We start from the raw sequence: 17799 nt of genomic DNA, 5'->3' as shown, positions 1-17799 counted from the left end.
AATGTAGAGTCAGCAGTAATTTTAGATAGAGTGACAATGCAGTGGCATGTCAATGAGTTTAGAGAATGAAGAGAGGCACTCAAGTCAATGAAACAAAATTTGCTGAGTCCCTACTATGAGACTGTTGATGGTCTCCTAGGTACTGAGAGGGAGGGAGATGAAGATGAGTAAATAAGACATGGTTCCTGAGCCCAAAGAGCATAATCTCAGTGAGGAAGACATCAGGCAGCTCACAGACTATTTTATGGGACATAGTGCGTTAAGTTCTAGAGTAGTAGGGAGAAGAAATCATTGAACCTGACTTAAGGGCTCTATGGATGCTTTTCAATTAAGAATGTGTTTGGGGTGCCTGGGTGACTCGGTCAGTTAGGCATCTGTCTTTGGCTCAGGTCCTGATCTCAGGGTCCTAGGATTGAGCCCCACATCAGTCTCCCTGCTCAGCTTGGAACCTGCTTCTCCCCCTCCTTATGTTCTCTGCTCTCTCTCTCCATCTCTCTCATTCTCTCTCTCTCTTTCTCTCCATCCCTTGTTCTCTCTCTCTCTCTCAAATAAATAATAACAATCTTTAAAAAAATAGAGAATGCGTTTGTGCTGGCTTTGAAAGATGGGGGCGTGGGCAGTCAATAAACAGAAGGTAGAAGTTGCGTCTTGGGCTAAAGGGGAAATAAATTATAGAAGTCTGAATGAAGTACATGTTGTATTTGAGGAGAGATAAGCCTTGGTTTAGTGACATTAGAGGATACAATATTGGCCAAGGAGGTAATGATGGTAGGAAGAACAAATGATAAAGTACTTGGGGAATGGAGGAGGTAGATTGTGGAGGGTCTTAAATGCCATTCTAAAGAACTGGAGCATCTTCAATGGGCAGTGCCGCCCAGCAAGGGATTTTTAGTGAAGAACAACAGATACGGAATGATTACCTTGGAAATAAAAATGTGGTCAAGGAGACATCTCCTCCTCTTCCTCCTGCCCCAACATATCCCTCCCGCAAATTTCTCCTTCCTTTCCTCATGCACACCTAGAAAACCATTTCAGCAATATAAAAAGGGAGATGGGAAGAGTACGCCTGCCATGGGAATAAGAACATGGTGGCAACAAAATGCTTCCCCACTTACTGAATAAGTGGGGAGAGTGAGATAAGGAGGCTGAGTACAAATTTCCAGAATCTTTATATTTAAAGTAGAGTGCAGACAAGAATAAGATGGATTAAAGAAGACTGAGAAAGTGGTCCTTGAGACAGTAGAAGAACCAGGGAAAAAAGCAGGCAAACCCTGGAAGAGGAACGGAAAATGCCACTGGATTTGGAGAGAGCCAAGAGGCAACAGCCTGGAGAAAACTGTCCCTCCTAGACAAATTCAGAGGCAGAAGCCAGACTGTAGTGGGTCAGGAGTCATTGAGTATAACAATTGTAAAATATTCTGATAAAACACCTCATTAGCAAGGTCAGACTAATTAAGAAATAAATCTATAATCTAACCTATTAGAGTCTGATTGTACCATGTTATTTAGTTACAGCAGCCATTTTGATTTTAATAATCCCTGTAACATTATATTTTCCAAATCATCTTATTCAACTCAGAAAATATAATAGTTATTCTGTGTGTATAAATAAAAACACTGTAGCCAAAAATGTTTCTTCCAAGTACCACCTTAAAGTTATTTCATATTCTATTTAAAGTAACCATTAAAGCAGGTCTGAACTACCCAATTGCAGCTTTTTTAAATTTTTCTATTTTTTTTTAAGAGAGAGAGTGTGCAGGGTGGGGAGGGGCATAGGGAGAGGGAGGGGGAGAAAGAGAATCTTAGGCAGGCTCCACTAAGATCATGACCTGAGCCAAAATCAAGAGTCAGATGTTTAAACAGCTGAGCCATCAAGGCACCCCCCCCCCCAACAATTGCAGCTTTTAAATAAATACCAAAACACTTTCCTCTGGGTTTCAGAAATAACTAAGAACAAAGAGTTTGACCTCAATAGTTGCTTCAATTTCGCATTTTCATGTTTTTCCCCAAACTCATCAGAAGTATTTAGACTTTTTCAGTTAGGTAAGATCTGACCCAGTAGAGCCGAAGAGTGTTTCATAAATTTCTTTCCTTCTGCAGATGCAAAAGGTATTTAAGAAACTTCCAGGATTCAAAGAAATCCATGTGCTAGGATTTAGGTAAGTAAGAGAATCGGTCTCTTCTCAATTTTTAAATTATTTCTCCCTGTCCGTTTTAAAAGCAATGTCATGAGGATTATAAGGTTCCTTTCCCCCAAGTTGTTTAGCCCTGCCAGATCCTGAAAACTGAATACATTTGAGATAAAGGAACTGTCTAATTAGAACATGACTCTAGGTGATTTTTTAAGGGGTAACACAGAAGCTGTATTCCTTCCTCCCTCTGGAGTCAGAAACACTGCTCTCTGCAGAGAGCTCATCTGCTGTCTTTGGCAATGTTATTAACGAACCTCTTAGGAGAACACCTCAGTAGGGACAGGTCAAAAGAAGTAGCAATTAGTTACCTTAGAGTCTGATTGCCTGGTTCCCTGTTGAATGCCAAATATCATCATCATTGAAACAAATCAGTGTGACCCTAGGGAATCAGGTGAAACTAAAAAAAGTAGTACCTTTGGGGATAAGGGAGTTGAAGGAATGGGGTAGAAAGGGACAGAAGTGGAAGGAATACTTCCCAAAATACAGCTTTTATTATCATTTTGATGTCTGAACTGTAGTAATGCATTACCATGCAAAAATTATTAAATTACAATTTTAATTTTTTTATTTTTTCAGCATAACAGTATTCATTATTTTTGCACCACACCCAGTGCTCCATGCAATCCGTGCCCTCTACAATACCCACCACCTGGTGCCCCCAACCTCCCACCCCCCACCCTTAAATTACAATTTTAAATAAAGGAAATGAAATTAAAGAACAGTGCCATGCTAAAGCAGGGTTGACTTATGTTCCCATGGCTTCCCCACAAGCAGGCCTATATCCATGAGCATCCCAACACTCTAATCTGGGTGGGTACTATGATTTTTGGCAAGCAGTTTTACATCCTCTTTCTAAGTTCTCACTCAAAACGTCTACAGGCAGGGTCCTAATATGATATATTTTTTTTAAATGTGCCACAAGGTGTATGTCAGCCCTGGTGTATCAGAATGAGATTCCCTGCCCCAACGGGGATTCGTAAAGTGAGAAGAGAAGGCCTCCCCCAGAATACTTCCTGGCCCCTCCACTGTCTGTTGTCTTAAAGCCAGGTGCCCAGAGCAAGTTTCCACACTCACGAGGAATAGCTTCTGGGTGAGCTCCACCGGTTTTTTCCTTTCAAAGCTCTCAGGCCGCTCTGATTTGTATGACTCCAGGGGAAGAAAGTATTGGAAAGTGAAAGTTATAAAAGATGAAACCCTTAATATGTACCACAGCAGTCTCATTTTTCTTTATTTCAAGATGCCGCTCCACAATATTCCATGTGAAATCAGATGGATTAGAGAGAAATAAAAGGTGATAGTAGAATATTCTGCAGACGTGGCAAGTCTTCTGGACAAGCCACTGCGCTGAGAGCAGATGTTTCATTTAAAGCTGAAGGAAATGATATGAACGGTCCTCTTGGTGAATGTTCAAATTGCTCATTATGCCCTCCCTTCAAATAAATGAAAAACTAATAATAAAAAAAATCTATTTCGGAAGAAAATGAAAATGTTAGGATGATGAAATTTCACAAGGTAAAAAAGGTGTAGCCTCTGAAGCTGCATCTTTCCCGTGTGTTTGTCTCTGTAAGACTTTATTCTTATTTCTGCCAAAGATGCTTATAAAGTAAATTTGACCGTATATTTCCAATGATTTCCGTTATGGAATGAATACTTAGTCTCCCAGAAAACATTTGGACCCTGAATACTATAAACAATATGCTTATGAGTATGGCAAGCTTTTAATCGTAACTAACAATGCTCAGAATATTGTAAAGTAAACTTAGTGCGAAGGAAATTGCTTTCTCATGGAGCCAGATCCCCTAAAACACTATGAATCTCCTGATACTGTCTTTATTTCAGCTCATTTGTATAAAACCTGATCTACAATTTAATAAGTACATTTTTATTAGTGACCTCGTCTGAGTCTCCCAACACAACTGGGAAGTTGGAAGGACATCTATTATTAACACAATTATAAGGACGAACAGAAAAAGATCCACTTTAAATACTGCTTTATCTCTTACAGCAAATATGGGAAACTATTAACAATCATTTAATCTGGTTGGAGGGTCTTTCAAAGACTAGTTCATAAATGTCCATAGCAGCTTTATTTGAAGTAGCTGAGGACTAGAAGCAACCTAAATGTCCATCAACAGAGCAACAGATAACACAAACTGTGGACTATTGTACCATAGATGACTCCTCAGCAGAGGGAGGAGCTAATAGAATACACAACAATATGGGTTCATCTCAGAATAACTATGTTGAGTGAAGGAAGCCAGAGGGAAAGGAGTGTATTATGCTTCCATTTGTATGTAACTCTAGAACACACAAACTAGTCTATAATGATAGAAAACAGATCAGTAGTTTCTTGTGGGGGTTGACACAGAAAGGATAGGAGGGAAGGGTTTCAAAGGGGCATGAGTAAACCTTTGGGAGGAATTAATTTGATTGTGGTAATGATTGCACAGTGTATAGGGTCAAACTTAGATCAAACTATACACCTTCAACATTTGCAATGACAATTATATTTCAATGCAGTATACATATTTTTTTAATGAGCAGTACTAGGGTCCTGGCTCAAGGAGCCCCGCTTCTCTCCAAACTACAAGCCATGGCTGAAAGAAGCATGAGGCAAGCCCTAAATGAATGTCTAGTCAGTACAGAAGTCCCTCCCACAGAGCAGCCCCAATGAGAAAGTCATAGATTTTCCCCTGCTTCCACAGAAGGAAAGTCATAGCGAAGTCTATTTCAGTCATATGTTATCAAGGTATGAAAGTTAAATGAATTCATATTCCAGGCAGAAAGAGCAGCAACACAAATTCCATCACATGTGTAGAATGTCTTTGTCAACAAATATAATCTGAAATGTGAAAAGAGGAAGCTGAATATAGTTTCTAAACCAAATTCATGTAGCTGCCCAGAGGAGTCCAGAATACTCGCCAGTTTGATGACCAAATGGCCTCTTTCGAGGTTTGAGCAGGTAGTGGCATAGCAAATGGGCCCAGACTTGATGTCAGGCAGGACAGGGTTTGAATCCTGGCTCTGCCACCTACCAGCTAACAACTTCCCCTGTGTGTGTGTTCCTTTCTCTGTAGAATGGAGATGTGTTGTTGAAAAGATTAAATGAAGGTGCATGTAAACCGCCTGGCGCAGACCACCCACTCAGTAAACAGGTGTTTATTTTTCTTGCAACCTGTTCCATGATGAAGTGTACCATTCCCTCAAGGCTTAATGATTAAATAACTTGAAACATAACCAGTCAACAAAACATCAGTTCCAGTGTCCAATCTCAGATAAATTACCTTCAGAATTAAACATTTAATGCTATTCAGAGGGTGAGAAATTCATTCACAAAATACTTTCTTTAAAAACTTCCTGGCACCAGAACCACCCAAAATGTAAGATATATATATTTACCACCTCTTTGGGAAGAATATGAAAAATCAAAGAGTTTATTTATGTTTTTAAAGAGTTTATGAAGAGAACCAAAAGTACATGTTGAACACCGCATCTGGGACAAATGATGTACTATATGTTGGCTAATTAAATTTAAATTAAAAAATTAAAATAGGGGCGCCTGGGTGGCTCAGTGGGTTAAGCCGTTGCCTTCGGCTCAGGTCATGATCTCAGGGTCCTGGGATCGAGCCCCGCATCGGGCTCTCTGCTCAGCAGGGAGCCTGCTTCCTCCTCTCTCTCTGCCTGCCTCTCTGCTTGTGATCTCTCTCTGTCAAATAAATAAATAAAATCTTTGAGGAAAAAAAAAATTAAAATAAAAAATATATTTAGTCTTTGAACTAAGATTGAATCCCAGTCAGGAACATCATATAATTCTGTTTACTTCCTAAGATTCATATGGCTCTCAAAATTCCTATCCAAATTCTGATGGCAGTTTATGTATTTCTTTCAAAGCTCTGGGAAAACATGGGAGACAATGGAAAGAAATCTCTCTCTCTCTCTCTCTCTCTCTGTCTGTCTCTTTTTCTCTCTTTGGTATATGCAGTGATTCAGTAAATGTCTTAATAAATTTCATAAAAATTCTTTCTCCCTTGCATGTTCCCATTGCATATGGTGAAATGAAGACCAAAGAAAGGAAGAGATGGGTAATTTGGACTTTTCTAATGTTTTGAAATATAGTACCTTTTCCCCCACAAATTTATATGCTGATTTTTTAAAAATAATTTTACATACCAAGTCTGGGATAAACTAATGGCTTTTTATTGGTGTGTTATTTAAATGAGAGTAGTAGAAAAAAGCTCAAGTCAAAATCACTACATGAGATAAGTATGTAAACAATGATGTGATCAGTGAAAGTATATTCTCTAAAACTCAGAATCCAATTAGAAAAACATAAAAACACATTTCTGTGCATGTTTTAACAATTTCTTAAATATCATTTGTGATGGGAAGTTGTCTGTCTGAATGCACACTTGTACAACCCAGCCAACCTAAGTCTGGAACAAAGCAGAGAAACTAATTTGCTCCTTGGTTCCAAGGTCAGTTTGAATTGGGACAGAGCCCACTTTACCTTGGAGAGCTCAGTAATAAGAATCCAGCTTTGGCTTCTCTAATTGACTAGTGAAATAATGAACTGTAGACTCTGATTGTGTGGCCCAAAGAACTGCCCAGTGTACACATTATCAGTTTCTGTGGCTTTAAAACACTTTTGCATCCCTCTGTGTGGATTTATGGCATAAACTAAAAGGTAAACCTGATCCTAGAGGAAAGAGTTAAAGAGAATCCTATTTCATCTTTATATGCAAAAAGGCATCAAGTCAATAAATATGATAATAAATATGGTTAATTATATACAACTTCCCTTTCTCTTTTCTCACACCTTTCTTCTAAGATGTTATCTTAAAAGCAGCTTGAGGGAAAAAATTATGTTTGATTTAGAATTTTGTTTTTTTATTAAAAAATACTTCTTGAAAGAAGTAGAAGAAAAATAAACTTAAGAATTGAACCTTTGACTTGGTTATAATATGCACATACAACTGTCCCACTGCTGTATCCTATGCTGCTATTTCAGAGACCCTCCTAGAGAAGGCTATTTGTAGAGAAAAGAACAATTCATCCTTCTTGCTGCTGGGCACTTCATGACTTTACCTATAAAGCCACAAAAAACACTGGTGAATAATAGCAACTCTTGACAAATAATACTTTTTCATAAAGAATAAAGTAAAACTCTGTGATCACTTGATTCAGTTAGTAGCCAGTCTTCAAGCTGGACTTACCACCCGCCCCCCATCCTGTCATTCTATCTAATAACTAAAATACACGTCGGTTCTTCTTCCACATTTCAAATTTCTGATAAACATTTAAACTAGTTTTGAAGTGGGATACTCCTTTAAGAGCCTATCAGAAAAGAGGATGAAGCTGTCTGGAATCTTCATAGCAACATAATGACTCTCTTTGTAAAGCATATAACAATGGGTTTGGGTGGACTGTGTCCTCTGCTCTCTACAGTTCAAGCTCCATAGAGACAAGGCTTATGGCCGTCTTTAAGAGAGACAGTGAAGAATCAAAAAGCCCTGAGAGTGACCTCCTGTCTTTTGATTCCAACAAAATTGGAAGTGAAGGAGCCCCTCACGGAATGGAGGAGGAGGACAAGCAACCAGAAATCTATCTCACAGATTTAGACCTCAAAAAGCTGATCAGCAAAGCACTAGAGGAAGACAAATCCTTGGATGTGGAAACAATCCAGTTCATTGATGGTCAGTTGGTGATTTCATAGTTCTAGTTTTATCCGCATTCTGACAACGACATTAGGAGATGTCATTTCCACTTGGGCCTTATAGAATCAGACATTTCTGTGACAGGCACATCATGAATGGAATCACTTTTCTTTCCTCACTCCAACCTGGGTCTCATTTGGTGAGCCATTGGTGCTACTTCATAACAAGAATAGGTCTAGGAGAAGCCCAGAGTTTCCATTCAGTAGTTAGCCACAGTCACCCAGTGGAGTCCAGGTAGAAAGAAGCACCCATGGACAGTTCTGTTCCACTGGCATGACCCAAACAGATTCCCTCACCTAGTAAATTGATTGAGTCCAAGAAGGAAACAGATGGCCATTCAAATTGGGACAGCATGAGAGTTTGATAAAGGAATTGTTTATAAACTTTTTCCTAATACACAAAAGAACAGGACAGTTCTCTGGTGCCAGAAGCAGCAAGGCCCCATTACTACCTCTTGGCGTGAAGGGTTTACCTAATGATCTAAGCATTCCCAAGGCCAGAGGGTAAAAAGCCATTGATATAGTCCATATAAGTACCTCCGAGGGCAGAGAATAGCAGGCAGTCTAAAAAAATCAACAAGATCATCAGGCACATTCAGGATTCTCAGAGGGTACCTGGAGGGACCCATAAGCCTAGAACTCCTCATTATGCCCAGCACTCTTAACAGAATAGGTGGACACTAGAAATGCTATTTTAGTATGACACGACATGAAACTGGCATTCTCTGCCAGTTCTATTTCTCTGGTTTAGGTAGTCAAACTCAACATTGGAAAACATCAAAAGGTTTCTGGGGACAAGATGCAGGGCAAGAGAATCTCCTAGACAAGAGAAGATGAGCTTCAGACTCATCTTAGAGACCATCTGGTACTCTGGTTTGTCTCTGTTCAACCTTCTGGGATATTCTGAGAATCAGGTTTCAAAGTGGAAATAGGACTCTGCAAATGGTCTTTGGTTCCAGTGCTTATTCTAGATATTTATTTTTGTTAGCTTCATTATATCTTCATCCCCACTGGCCTAGCCAATCTATTTGCCTGCCTGATCCAAATCTATACAATTAAACTAAGTACCCTAAAAATCTACTTTGATAACTGTTCTTATCACATAAATATACAAGATGTACACTTTGCATCTGTCCTCCAATGTATCATACATCAATGACCATTAGTTTATGTGATGCTAATTTATTAATGATTTGCTATACCAGCCCTTAAAAACTGATTATTGCCACATCTTTCAACCCTGACTGTTTTAGTGTCCAACCACAAAAGAAAAAAAGAAATACTCAAACCTTGTGATTTTTCACCTGCAGAATTTTTTGGGTCATTGCCAGGCACCGATCCTGACTTCCAGTCAGTGCTGCCTACACTCCTTGCTGATATCACAAAGGTAAGTGAGTTTGTTGTTCTTTTGTTCTTCAAGTAGGAACAAAGCCTCAAAAGCTTGCATCAAAAAAAAAAAAAAAATCAGTTTAAAGACTGAACAGAGCAAAATCTTCTTTGCAATGCAAATTATAATTTTTTTCTGTCTTACAGGCAGTACTTTGTTGCCCACTTCCAGTTTCTGTGTTAAAAAAATATGATACAACTTGCATTTCAAATATCCTAAAACTCAAAAATTTTCTTCAATGTTGTTAGATCTTTGTTTCAATTAGTGTCAAGATTTGCTTTTTTGATAAAAGAAACACATGTTCATGAACTGAAAAGAATACTTAAAGCAGAATATATAATTTAATATTGACTTTTAGAAGCATACTTTATAAGCATGTTCTTAAGTCTTAAGGCTTTACCTGTATTTATTTATGAGGGTTTCATGTATTCAAAATAAAATAATAAATTCTGTAATAATTTTTGTATTTCATTTAAAGCTATGTCCAATTTATGCCAAAAGTTGTCAATGGGATATTCATAAATGGAAGTGCTGACTAAGCTCTATTCCTTCTTTAAATGAAGGAATTCATAAATTCAAACATGGTAGGAAATTCAAAGTATTTCAACTATTAATTAACCCTACCCAGGCAGACTCAGTTAACCAAGAGGCCAATTAATCATATTTTGCCACTTTATCAATGCATGTCTTCCTCTCATGACAAACTTCTGTATCAGAACCTATATCAGAATCCACAGTAGAAAAAAAGACGAATCCATAGTAGATTCAAGTCAACTACAAAATGATTTGCTTAACTTTAAATAAAAGAGAAAAGCACAGAGTGTAGCCCTTCTCACATACAGGGAGATGTCACTTCTCAACATGTCTTTCTCAATTCATTCTTCAGGATGCTACTTTGAGTCCAGAACTTCCTTTTGGTCAATCCAGGCTTGAGACAGTGGACAGAACAGGACATGGTATACCTGGTGAGTTTTTTACCACAAAGTCTTTGTTAGCTAATTACATCTTCTATGAGGACTCTATGACACCACCTCAAAGACTAGTGGTAAAGTCATTTTCAACTCAGAAGGTCTCCTCACACCAGCATTTCTGACTGAAGAGCAATCCATTGAACCACCCTCTTCTGAAGAGGAGGCTACCATCAGTGTCCTTCCCCCTCCCTGGGCCGTAGGCCCACAGAGAGCACTGATACCCCTTTCTTGATGGATCTGGTGAAGGAAGCTGAAACCAAAGCAGTACCAACTGCTGCACACACAGAGCAGCCGTCTCTACCAGGCTTCAAAACTGAGTCCAGGACAAGGTAAGTAATAAGGGATAAGGGACTACGGCAACACAGTATTGGCCTTTATAGTCAGTATATGTATTGTTTGCCATATACAGGCTGACCATTCATACCATCTGTTCTGCTACATATGTTTCTTTGGTGCCAATTAGCTCATGTGTAATTGAAAAGTAAGGACGTCAGTAAACATTGGAATCCTCTAGGTTCACTTTTGAATTTCCAAAACCGTTCATTTTTGAGGCAATAGAGTTCAACTTTATCACAGTTAAAAAGGAATTTTTAGCAATTTATGAAGAATTTAAGAAAAAAATTAAAATTCTGCAGCAGTCTTTTTTTTAGTGCAAAAAGAAGCTGATTTAGTGGCTTCAAGAATCCCTTATGCTTTCCACTTTGTATAGCTTTCTGATGAAGCTATACATAATAATGTCTTTAAGGAAACAGGAACCCCAGGATATAAGGCTGATAAGGAGGAACTGTGATTCTAAGTGCGAATGACACAGGAGATTTGTTATAGCTGATTTCTTTTAATTTTAAAAATTTTTTTAAATTTATTTTTTAAATTCAGGTATAATTAAAATACAGTCTTATATTAGTTTCAAGTGTACAATATAATGACTCAACAATTCTATACATTTCTCAGTGTTCATCAAGACAAATGTACTCTTTATGCCCATTATCAATTTCACCCATCCCCCCATGCACCTCCCATTTGCTAACCAACAGTTTTTCCTCTGTGTTTAAGAGCTTATTTTTTGTTTCTCTTTTTTCCTTTGTTCATTTGCTGTTTCTTAAATTCCACATATTTATCTTTCTCTGATTTATTTCAATTAGCGTTACACTCTAGGTCCAAATATGTTATTGCAAATGGCAATATTTCATTCTTTTTAATGACTGAGTAATATTCCACTATATGTATATACCATATCTTCTTTATCCATTCATCTATCTCTGAACAACTGAGTTGCTTCCATATCTTGGCTATTGTAAATAACGCTGCAATAAACGTGGGGGTACATGTATCTTTTCAAATTAGTGTTTCTGTTTTCCTTGGGTAAATACCCAGTAGTTGAATTATAGAATTATATGGTAATTCTGTTTTTAATTTTTTGAGGAAACTAGTATTTTCCACAGTGGCTGCACTAATTTGCATACCCACCAACAGTGCACAAGGTTTCTTTTTCTCCACTTCTTCTCCAACACTTTTATTTCTTGTGTTTTTTATTTTAGCCATTCTGACAGGTAGCCAGGTGATATCTCATGGTGCTTTTAATTTGCATTTCCCTCATCATTATTGACATTGAGCAACTTCAAATGTATGTTTGCCATCTATATGTCTTCTTTGGAAAAATATCTATTCAGGTCCACTGTCCATTTTTTAGTTGGACTATTTGGGTTTTTTGGTGTTGAGTTGTATAAGTTCTTTATGTATGTTGGATATTAACCCCCATGGGATATATCATTTGCAAATATCTTCTCCCATTCAATAGGTTGCCTTTTTGTTTTGTTGATCCTTTCCTTTGTTGTGCAAAAGTTTTTTATTTTGGTATGCTCTCAATAGTTTAATTTTGCTTTTATTTCTACAACTTTTGTCAAAGAAATTACTATGTTATGGTTGATGTTTTTAATAGGATTGTTACTGTTTTAGGTAGGGCTCTCTTTACAAAATTCTACAGGATTTGAGTGGTCTATTTCACTACCACTTTCCTCATAAACCCTGTGTGCAATTAGTATGCAATTTTATGGAATACAAGTTTTTTTCTCAAATACATATTGGCACAAAAGCAGAACCACCCATAAAGATTATGTTCAGCTTACCTGATTACCAGTGGATAAATTTTAACTGCATGATGGAGTTACCTATTTTTGCACTACAAACCATCCCCAAAGTTTGTGGTTTAAAACATTGATCATTTATTTTGCCCTTAAGTCTGAGATTTGGGCAGGGATCAGTGAGGACAGTCTTTCACTGCCACATGTTGTGTCACCTAGAGTATCTCAAGCTAACAGATGTTGAACATCTTTTTTTATTCATATGGCTGGCAATTCAGTACTCAACCCTACAGCTGTTGGTTGGTGGAGCTGGGGTGCAGGGCTCATTTCTATTCTATCTAGGTCTCTTTAACAGGGCTACTTGGGCATCCTTAAAGCATGGCAGCATAGGTTTAAAGAGTCAATATTGCAGGAGTCAGAAAGTGGAAGCTGCCAATCTCTTAACAGCTCAGAAACAGTGTCACTTCCTCACATCCTAATGGCTAGACAGCCATAGAGCTCATCTCAGTTCAGGAAGAGGAAACATAGACTTTATCTCTAGATAGGAGAAGTATCAAAAACTTTATGGCCATTTATAATCCACTACAATCCACATCAACCACTATTTTGACTTTCAAATTATTTGAAAGTTGGTTGTAGGGGTGCCTGGGTGGCTCAATTGGTTAATGGTCCAACTCGATTTTGACTCAAGTCATGATCTCAGGATACTGAGATGGAGCCCCACATTAGGCTCAACACTCAGTGGGGACTCTGCTTGAGGATTTCTCTCCCTCTCTCTCTGCCCCTCTCCATGCCCTCACTCTCTCTCTCTCTCTTTCTCACACTCACTAAAATAAATAAATAAATCTTTGAAAAATGTTTTAAAAGTAAAAAACTAAGTGGGCTGTATAATACAAAGCAAACCTTTATGGTAAAGTTGTTGTTAGCAAATGCTCAGTGGATTCCTTTCTTTCATTATGATATCATAAAACCTTATTAAAGATCAGTATTTCAGGTAGGTTAATAAAAATGATACTATATCATGATGAGTGCATTATTGTGTTTTCAAAATTGCTTTACTGTTCTCATATATTTATACATTCCTTTCACTCAAGATTGTATTTTAGAACACTAAAGCTGGAAGGATTCTTAGACATAATCTGGTTAAGCTACTGTGCTTCATGGGTAAGAAAATCAAGGATAGCAACGTGAAGTGTCTTGCTCAAGGTCACACCGTAGCTGGTTGCAAAGCTGAGACCATGTCAGTTTTCCTCCACCCACTGTTATATTTGGCTTACCTACCCCATCATTTAAAAAAAAAAAAAAATTCCCTCAAACTTGCTTTGCCTTCAAACCACAGCTTCTTTTCTCTCTGTTTTACAACACTATAGTTTTTTTTTTAAGTTTCACAAAGGTTTCACCTCTAACCATACATTACAGGGACACAATTTTCAAAAAAATCAGGGTCCTAATTAATCAATTTAGCAGCCTCATTTCCATCTTTATTTTACTTGATGTTTCTAGCAAGGGCTCCTATTAACCACTCCCTTCTTGAAATTTCTTCTTCATTTGGCTTCCACAAAATCACTTCTTGATTCTTCTATTTCCTGACTCCTCCTCTTCAGCCTCTTGCACTGGAGCTTATTGTTAGTTTTTATTTATAATTTGTTTATTAAAATCCTACCTCATTAAAAAAAATTTATGATGATTCACAGACATGTAGGAAATACAAAAAGATTTTAGAGAATTGGAAAAATAGAAGAAAAGATAAAGCAAAAAATGTCAGATGACTCTTTAAGTAATAAAACTAGGTAGAGGTGGTATTTGCACGACATTATAAATTTACTAATTCACAATTACTGAATCATTCATTTTAAAATTTTATGTTATGTTTCACCTCAATAGTTTGCTTTTTTAAATCAAATGACTCTAGGGAAAATTGTGTACAAAATAAACATTATGCAGTTCTTTAAGTTTGCTTTGGGTAACTCATGAATTTGCCTCTGAGTTTCTTAGCACTTTGCTTCACTGGAGAGGCATAAGGAATGCTAAAGCCTAGTTCATTACAGCAGTTCTATGAGGGGCTAGGTTCTGACAGTCTGCCTTAATTCAAGGATTGATTTTAGAGTATCCAGAGGAATGAATATATTGTGTAATTTTTAGTCAATGCTCCATAAATAAAAATTATATCTCATAACTCAGCTTTTGATTAGTATTGACCAAGAAGCACTGCATTTGCTGACATGGGCTAGAGTGCAAATATTCTGTTACCAATTAAAGGCAGACCCGCATGCTTTCATAATCAGCCCAGCTGGGGAGAGAAATGCCATATCTTAATGAAAAATGAAGACCCTAACTAATAAGTGTCCTAATAAAAAGGCCTTCTACTTATACACATGGAAATGGGGGGAGGGGAACACAAGCATTCTAGACAAGACCAACGCTTCCCTCTCTCATAAGACAGTTCTGCGTCTCTCCCATGCACAGGTAAAATGACAACCAGGACTCCAAACTTCCTACACCATGGTATTACTGAGGTAAATTTAGCCTGGAAAATTTTTAAGGTTAGTGTCACCAAACACCCACCAACCCATTAAAATCTCAATAAAGCACTCATAGAAATCTCTCAGTCTAAGCAGTTTGACTTTGTAGTTAATCCCTTGAGATAAAGTACTTGCAAAATATACCTCTAGAATGCTAAATGAATTGGTATTTTGTATAAAATTCTGAGATCTTCTATTATTAACATTTTGGGGAGGTAGTTGATCCTAAGCCGTTCTTTCTTACAGAGCCAATTAACTGTTAAGATCACTCCTATTTCATAAAATGAGAGTCATAAAATATTGGAGAAACTCAACACCCTGTCTTCCTCATAACATGAATCCATCTTGTTCAAAAATTTTATCAATTTTTTTGTGGTTTGATTTGTTTTAGGTGTGTATTGGCAACAATACATCTTTCTTTTCCCTCATTAGAATGATGATCTGATCTATCAAAAGAGAACCTCTTGGGGCACCTGGGTGGCTCAGTGGGTTAAGCCTCTGCCTTTTGACTCAGGTCACGATCTCAGGGCCCTGGGATCAATCCCTGCATCGGGTTCTCTACTCAGCAGGGAGCCTGCTTCACCCTCCCTCTCTGACTGCCTTTCTGCCTACTTGAGATCTCTCTCTCTGTCAAATAAATAAATAAATAAATAAATAAAATCTTTTAAAAGAGAGAGAGAGAACCTCTTTAGTGTTCTCTCTTCCAAATTACAGGCTATTCTCACTTGCTGGACATTCCATTTACGTTGCAAGCCAGATCTCCTAATAAATTGCAATATTTTAAGTGGTGAAAAAGCAATCTTCAGGCAAAGCTATTCTGCTATTGGACATTGTTTTGTCATTTATTCCCCTGTATTTAGTCTGAGTTCTCCAGAGAAACAGAACCAATAAGAGATTTATATCTATTTCTGATTTTTTTTTTTTTTTTGAGAGGAAGGGGGATTGAGAGAGAGAGAGGGAGAGAGAGAAGGAGGATCAGGAGAGAGAGAATCCCAAGCAGGGTCCATGCCCCAGCACAGAGCCTGACCGCAGGACCTAATCCCACAGCCCTGAGATCTCCACCTGAGACCACTACCTGAGTTGGACACTGAACTGACTGAGCCACCCAGGCATCCCTATCTATATCTGATTTAATATTGGGAATTGGCTTATGTGGTTATGGAGGCTGAGAAGTCCCAGGATGTACAGTCAGCAAGCTGGAGACCCACAAGAGCCAATGGTATAATTTCCAGTCTAAGTCCAAAGGCAGAAAAACCAATGTCCCAGCTCAAACACAGTCAAGCAAAGAGAATTCTCCCTTACTTAGCTTTTTGTTTTATTCATGTCTCCAACTGATTAGATGAGGCCCATACTAGGGAGGCAATCTGCAATTTACTCCATCTACCTATTCAAATGTTAATTGCATCTGGAAGTGCCCTTACAACCACATCAGGTTTAACCAAATATCTGGGCACCCCATGGCCCAGTCAAGCTGACACATAAAATTAGCAAGCACATCCCATCTAGGTAATACATTAAAATCACCTCACGTTTCCAAATTTTCTTAATCTCACCTCAGCATTTGACTCCATTGAAAGGAAGCAGTGAGATGAGCTAAACTGAATGAACTCAATAGAGAACTCAATAGAGAGAGCTGCTAATGTTTCATGAGGTTAAGGACTCATCCCATCTCTATTTTTTGCAGTATCATCAGTGTCCAGCCAGATGCTTGGCATCTACTAGGCAAGCAATTAACATATGTTGAGTAATTGAAGGAACAAAGGAATGAATTTGTATCATAATACCTCCATGAAAGCCAGAGTTCATAAGAATAATTTGATTATTTCCCTTTTTGCCCTACCTACTAAGAAGTTCAGAGAGAACCAATTCAGTGATCCAGAAACAATAGCCTGCTATCTCTTCTGGTCACACCACCCGTCACTGCCAAAATATGTCATCCATATTCATGCTTGTGACTTTGCACCAATTATTTTCTCTCATGCCTATAATACCCTTCCTTTCCTTTTGCCTAATGACCTCCTACTTGTGCTTTAAATTCTAGCTAATGTGCCACCTCCTCAGTGAAGCTTTCCCCAACTGCTCCCTGAAAAAACTCATAATTACCATCTGTTTCCTGACTCCATATATACCACCATCAAACATTTACCACTCCGTACTGAAATTATTACTATGCATAACTGGTAACCCTTTAAAACTGAATTCCTAAAATAAAAGAATACATTTAAAAAACAAAAAAACAAAAAAACAAAAACAAAAACAAAACAAAACCTCCTGCACTAAACACAGTGTGTGGCACATGATTAGGGTTTCATAATTATTTGTTACTATTGCAACCTTAATGAGTCTATCACACTGTTATAAGTCTCAGACTGCAAACTTCTGGAAGGTGCATCCCACCCTGTGTCAGTCCTTCTGCAGCTAGAGACAGACAGCCTCATGTGCAAGGTGATACAAGGTGCTATTCCTCACTGGTAAATACCTTTATCAAAATAAGAGTGCTGAAGAACTTTCATCAGCTCCTCCACACGTGATACATTAACTTCCACACTGATTAATGTGTAGTCATGAAGTGAAAAAAATATGCCATCGGCCATTCTGCTGACCAAAAACTTTTCATATCCTAACTTAACCATGAAGGCCTGGCAAAGGCATTATTTAAATTGTTCCACTTTAGGATGAAAGGACAATAGAAAGACTTGGAAATATTTCTAAGAAAAACTCACCTGAACTTTAAATCACTGTGGTCAATATTTTTGCCTTTTCTTCTTTGTACTTTAAATTGAGGCTCAAACAGTAAGTTTCCCTAATAGGAATAGGTTGCTGATAAAAATTGTTCAGAGCGGTCTATGAGGAAAATAGCGTCTGAAGGAAGGAAGGAAGGAATAGCCATTCAGCTGAGGCTTGCAATTACACTTGGGCTGTAGATTCGATCT

General features: G+C 37.9%; 1 protein-coding gene across 2 annotated transcripts in view; it reads left to right on the top strand.

Moving 5' to 3' along the window:
- IMPG1 (interphotoreceptor matrix proteoglycan 1) overlaps positions 1-17799 on the top strand; it is a 126909-nt gene that overhangs the window by 47569 nt on the left and 61541 nt on the right. For both annotated transcript variants that reach the window (XM_047735255.1, XM_047735256.1), the window contains 5 exons: positions 2101-2159; positions 6254-6274; positions 7638-7885; positions 9216-9292; positions 10179-10257. In XM_047735255.1, coding sequence (XP_047591211.1) covers positions 2101-2159; positions 6254-6274; positions 7638-7885; positions 9216-9292; positions 10179-10257 — 484 coding nt within the window. The remainder of the gene's footprint in view (positions 1-2100; positions 2160-6253; positions 6275-7637; positions 7886-9215; positions 9293-10178; positions 10258-17799) is intronic.

The sequence above is a fragment of the Lutra lutra genome, chromosome 6 (genome assembly GCF_902655055.1).
Source record: "Lutra lutra chromosome 6, mLutLut1.2, whole genome shotgun sequence".
NCBI classification, from domain to species: domain Eukaryota; kingdom Metazoa; phylum Chordata; class Mammalia; order Carnivora; family Mustelidae; genus Lutra; species Lutra lutra.
Note: the sequence above shows the minus strand (reverse complement) of the source record. Positions and strands in the feature narration are given on the sequence as shown.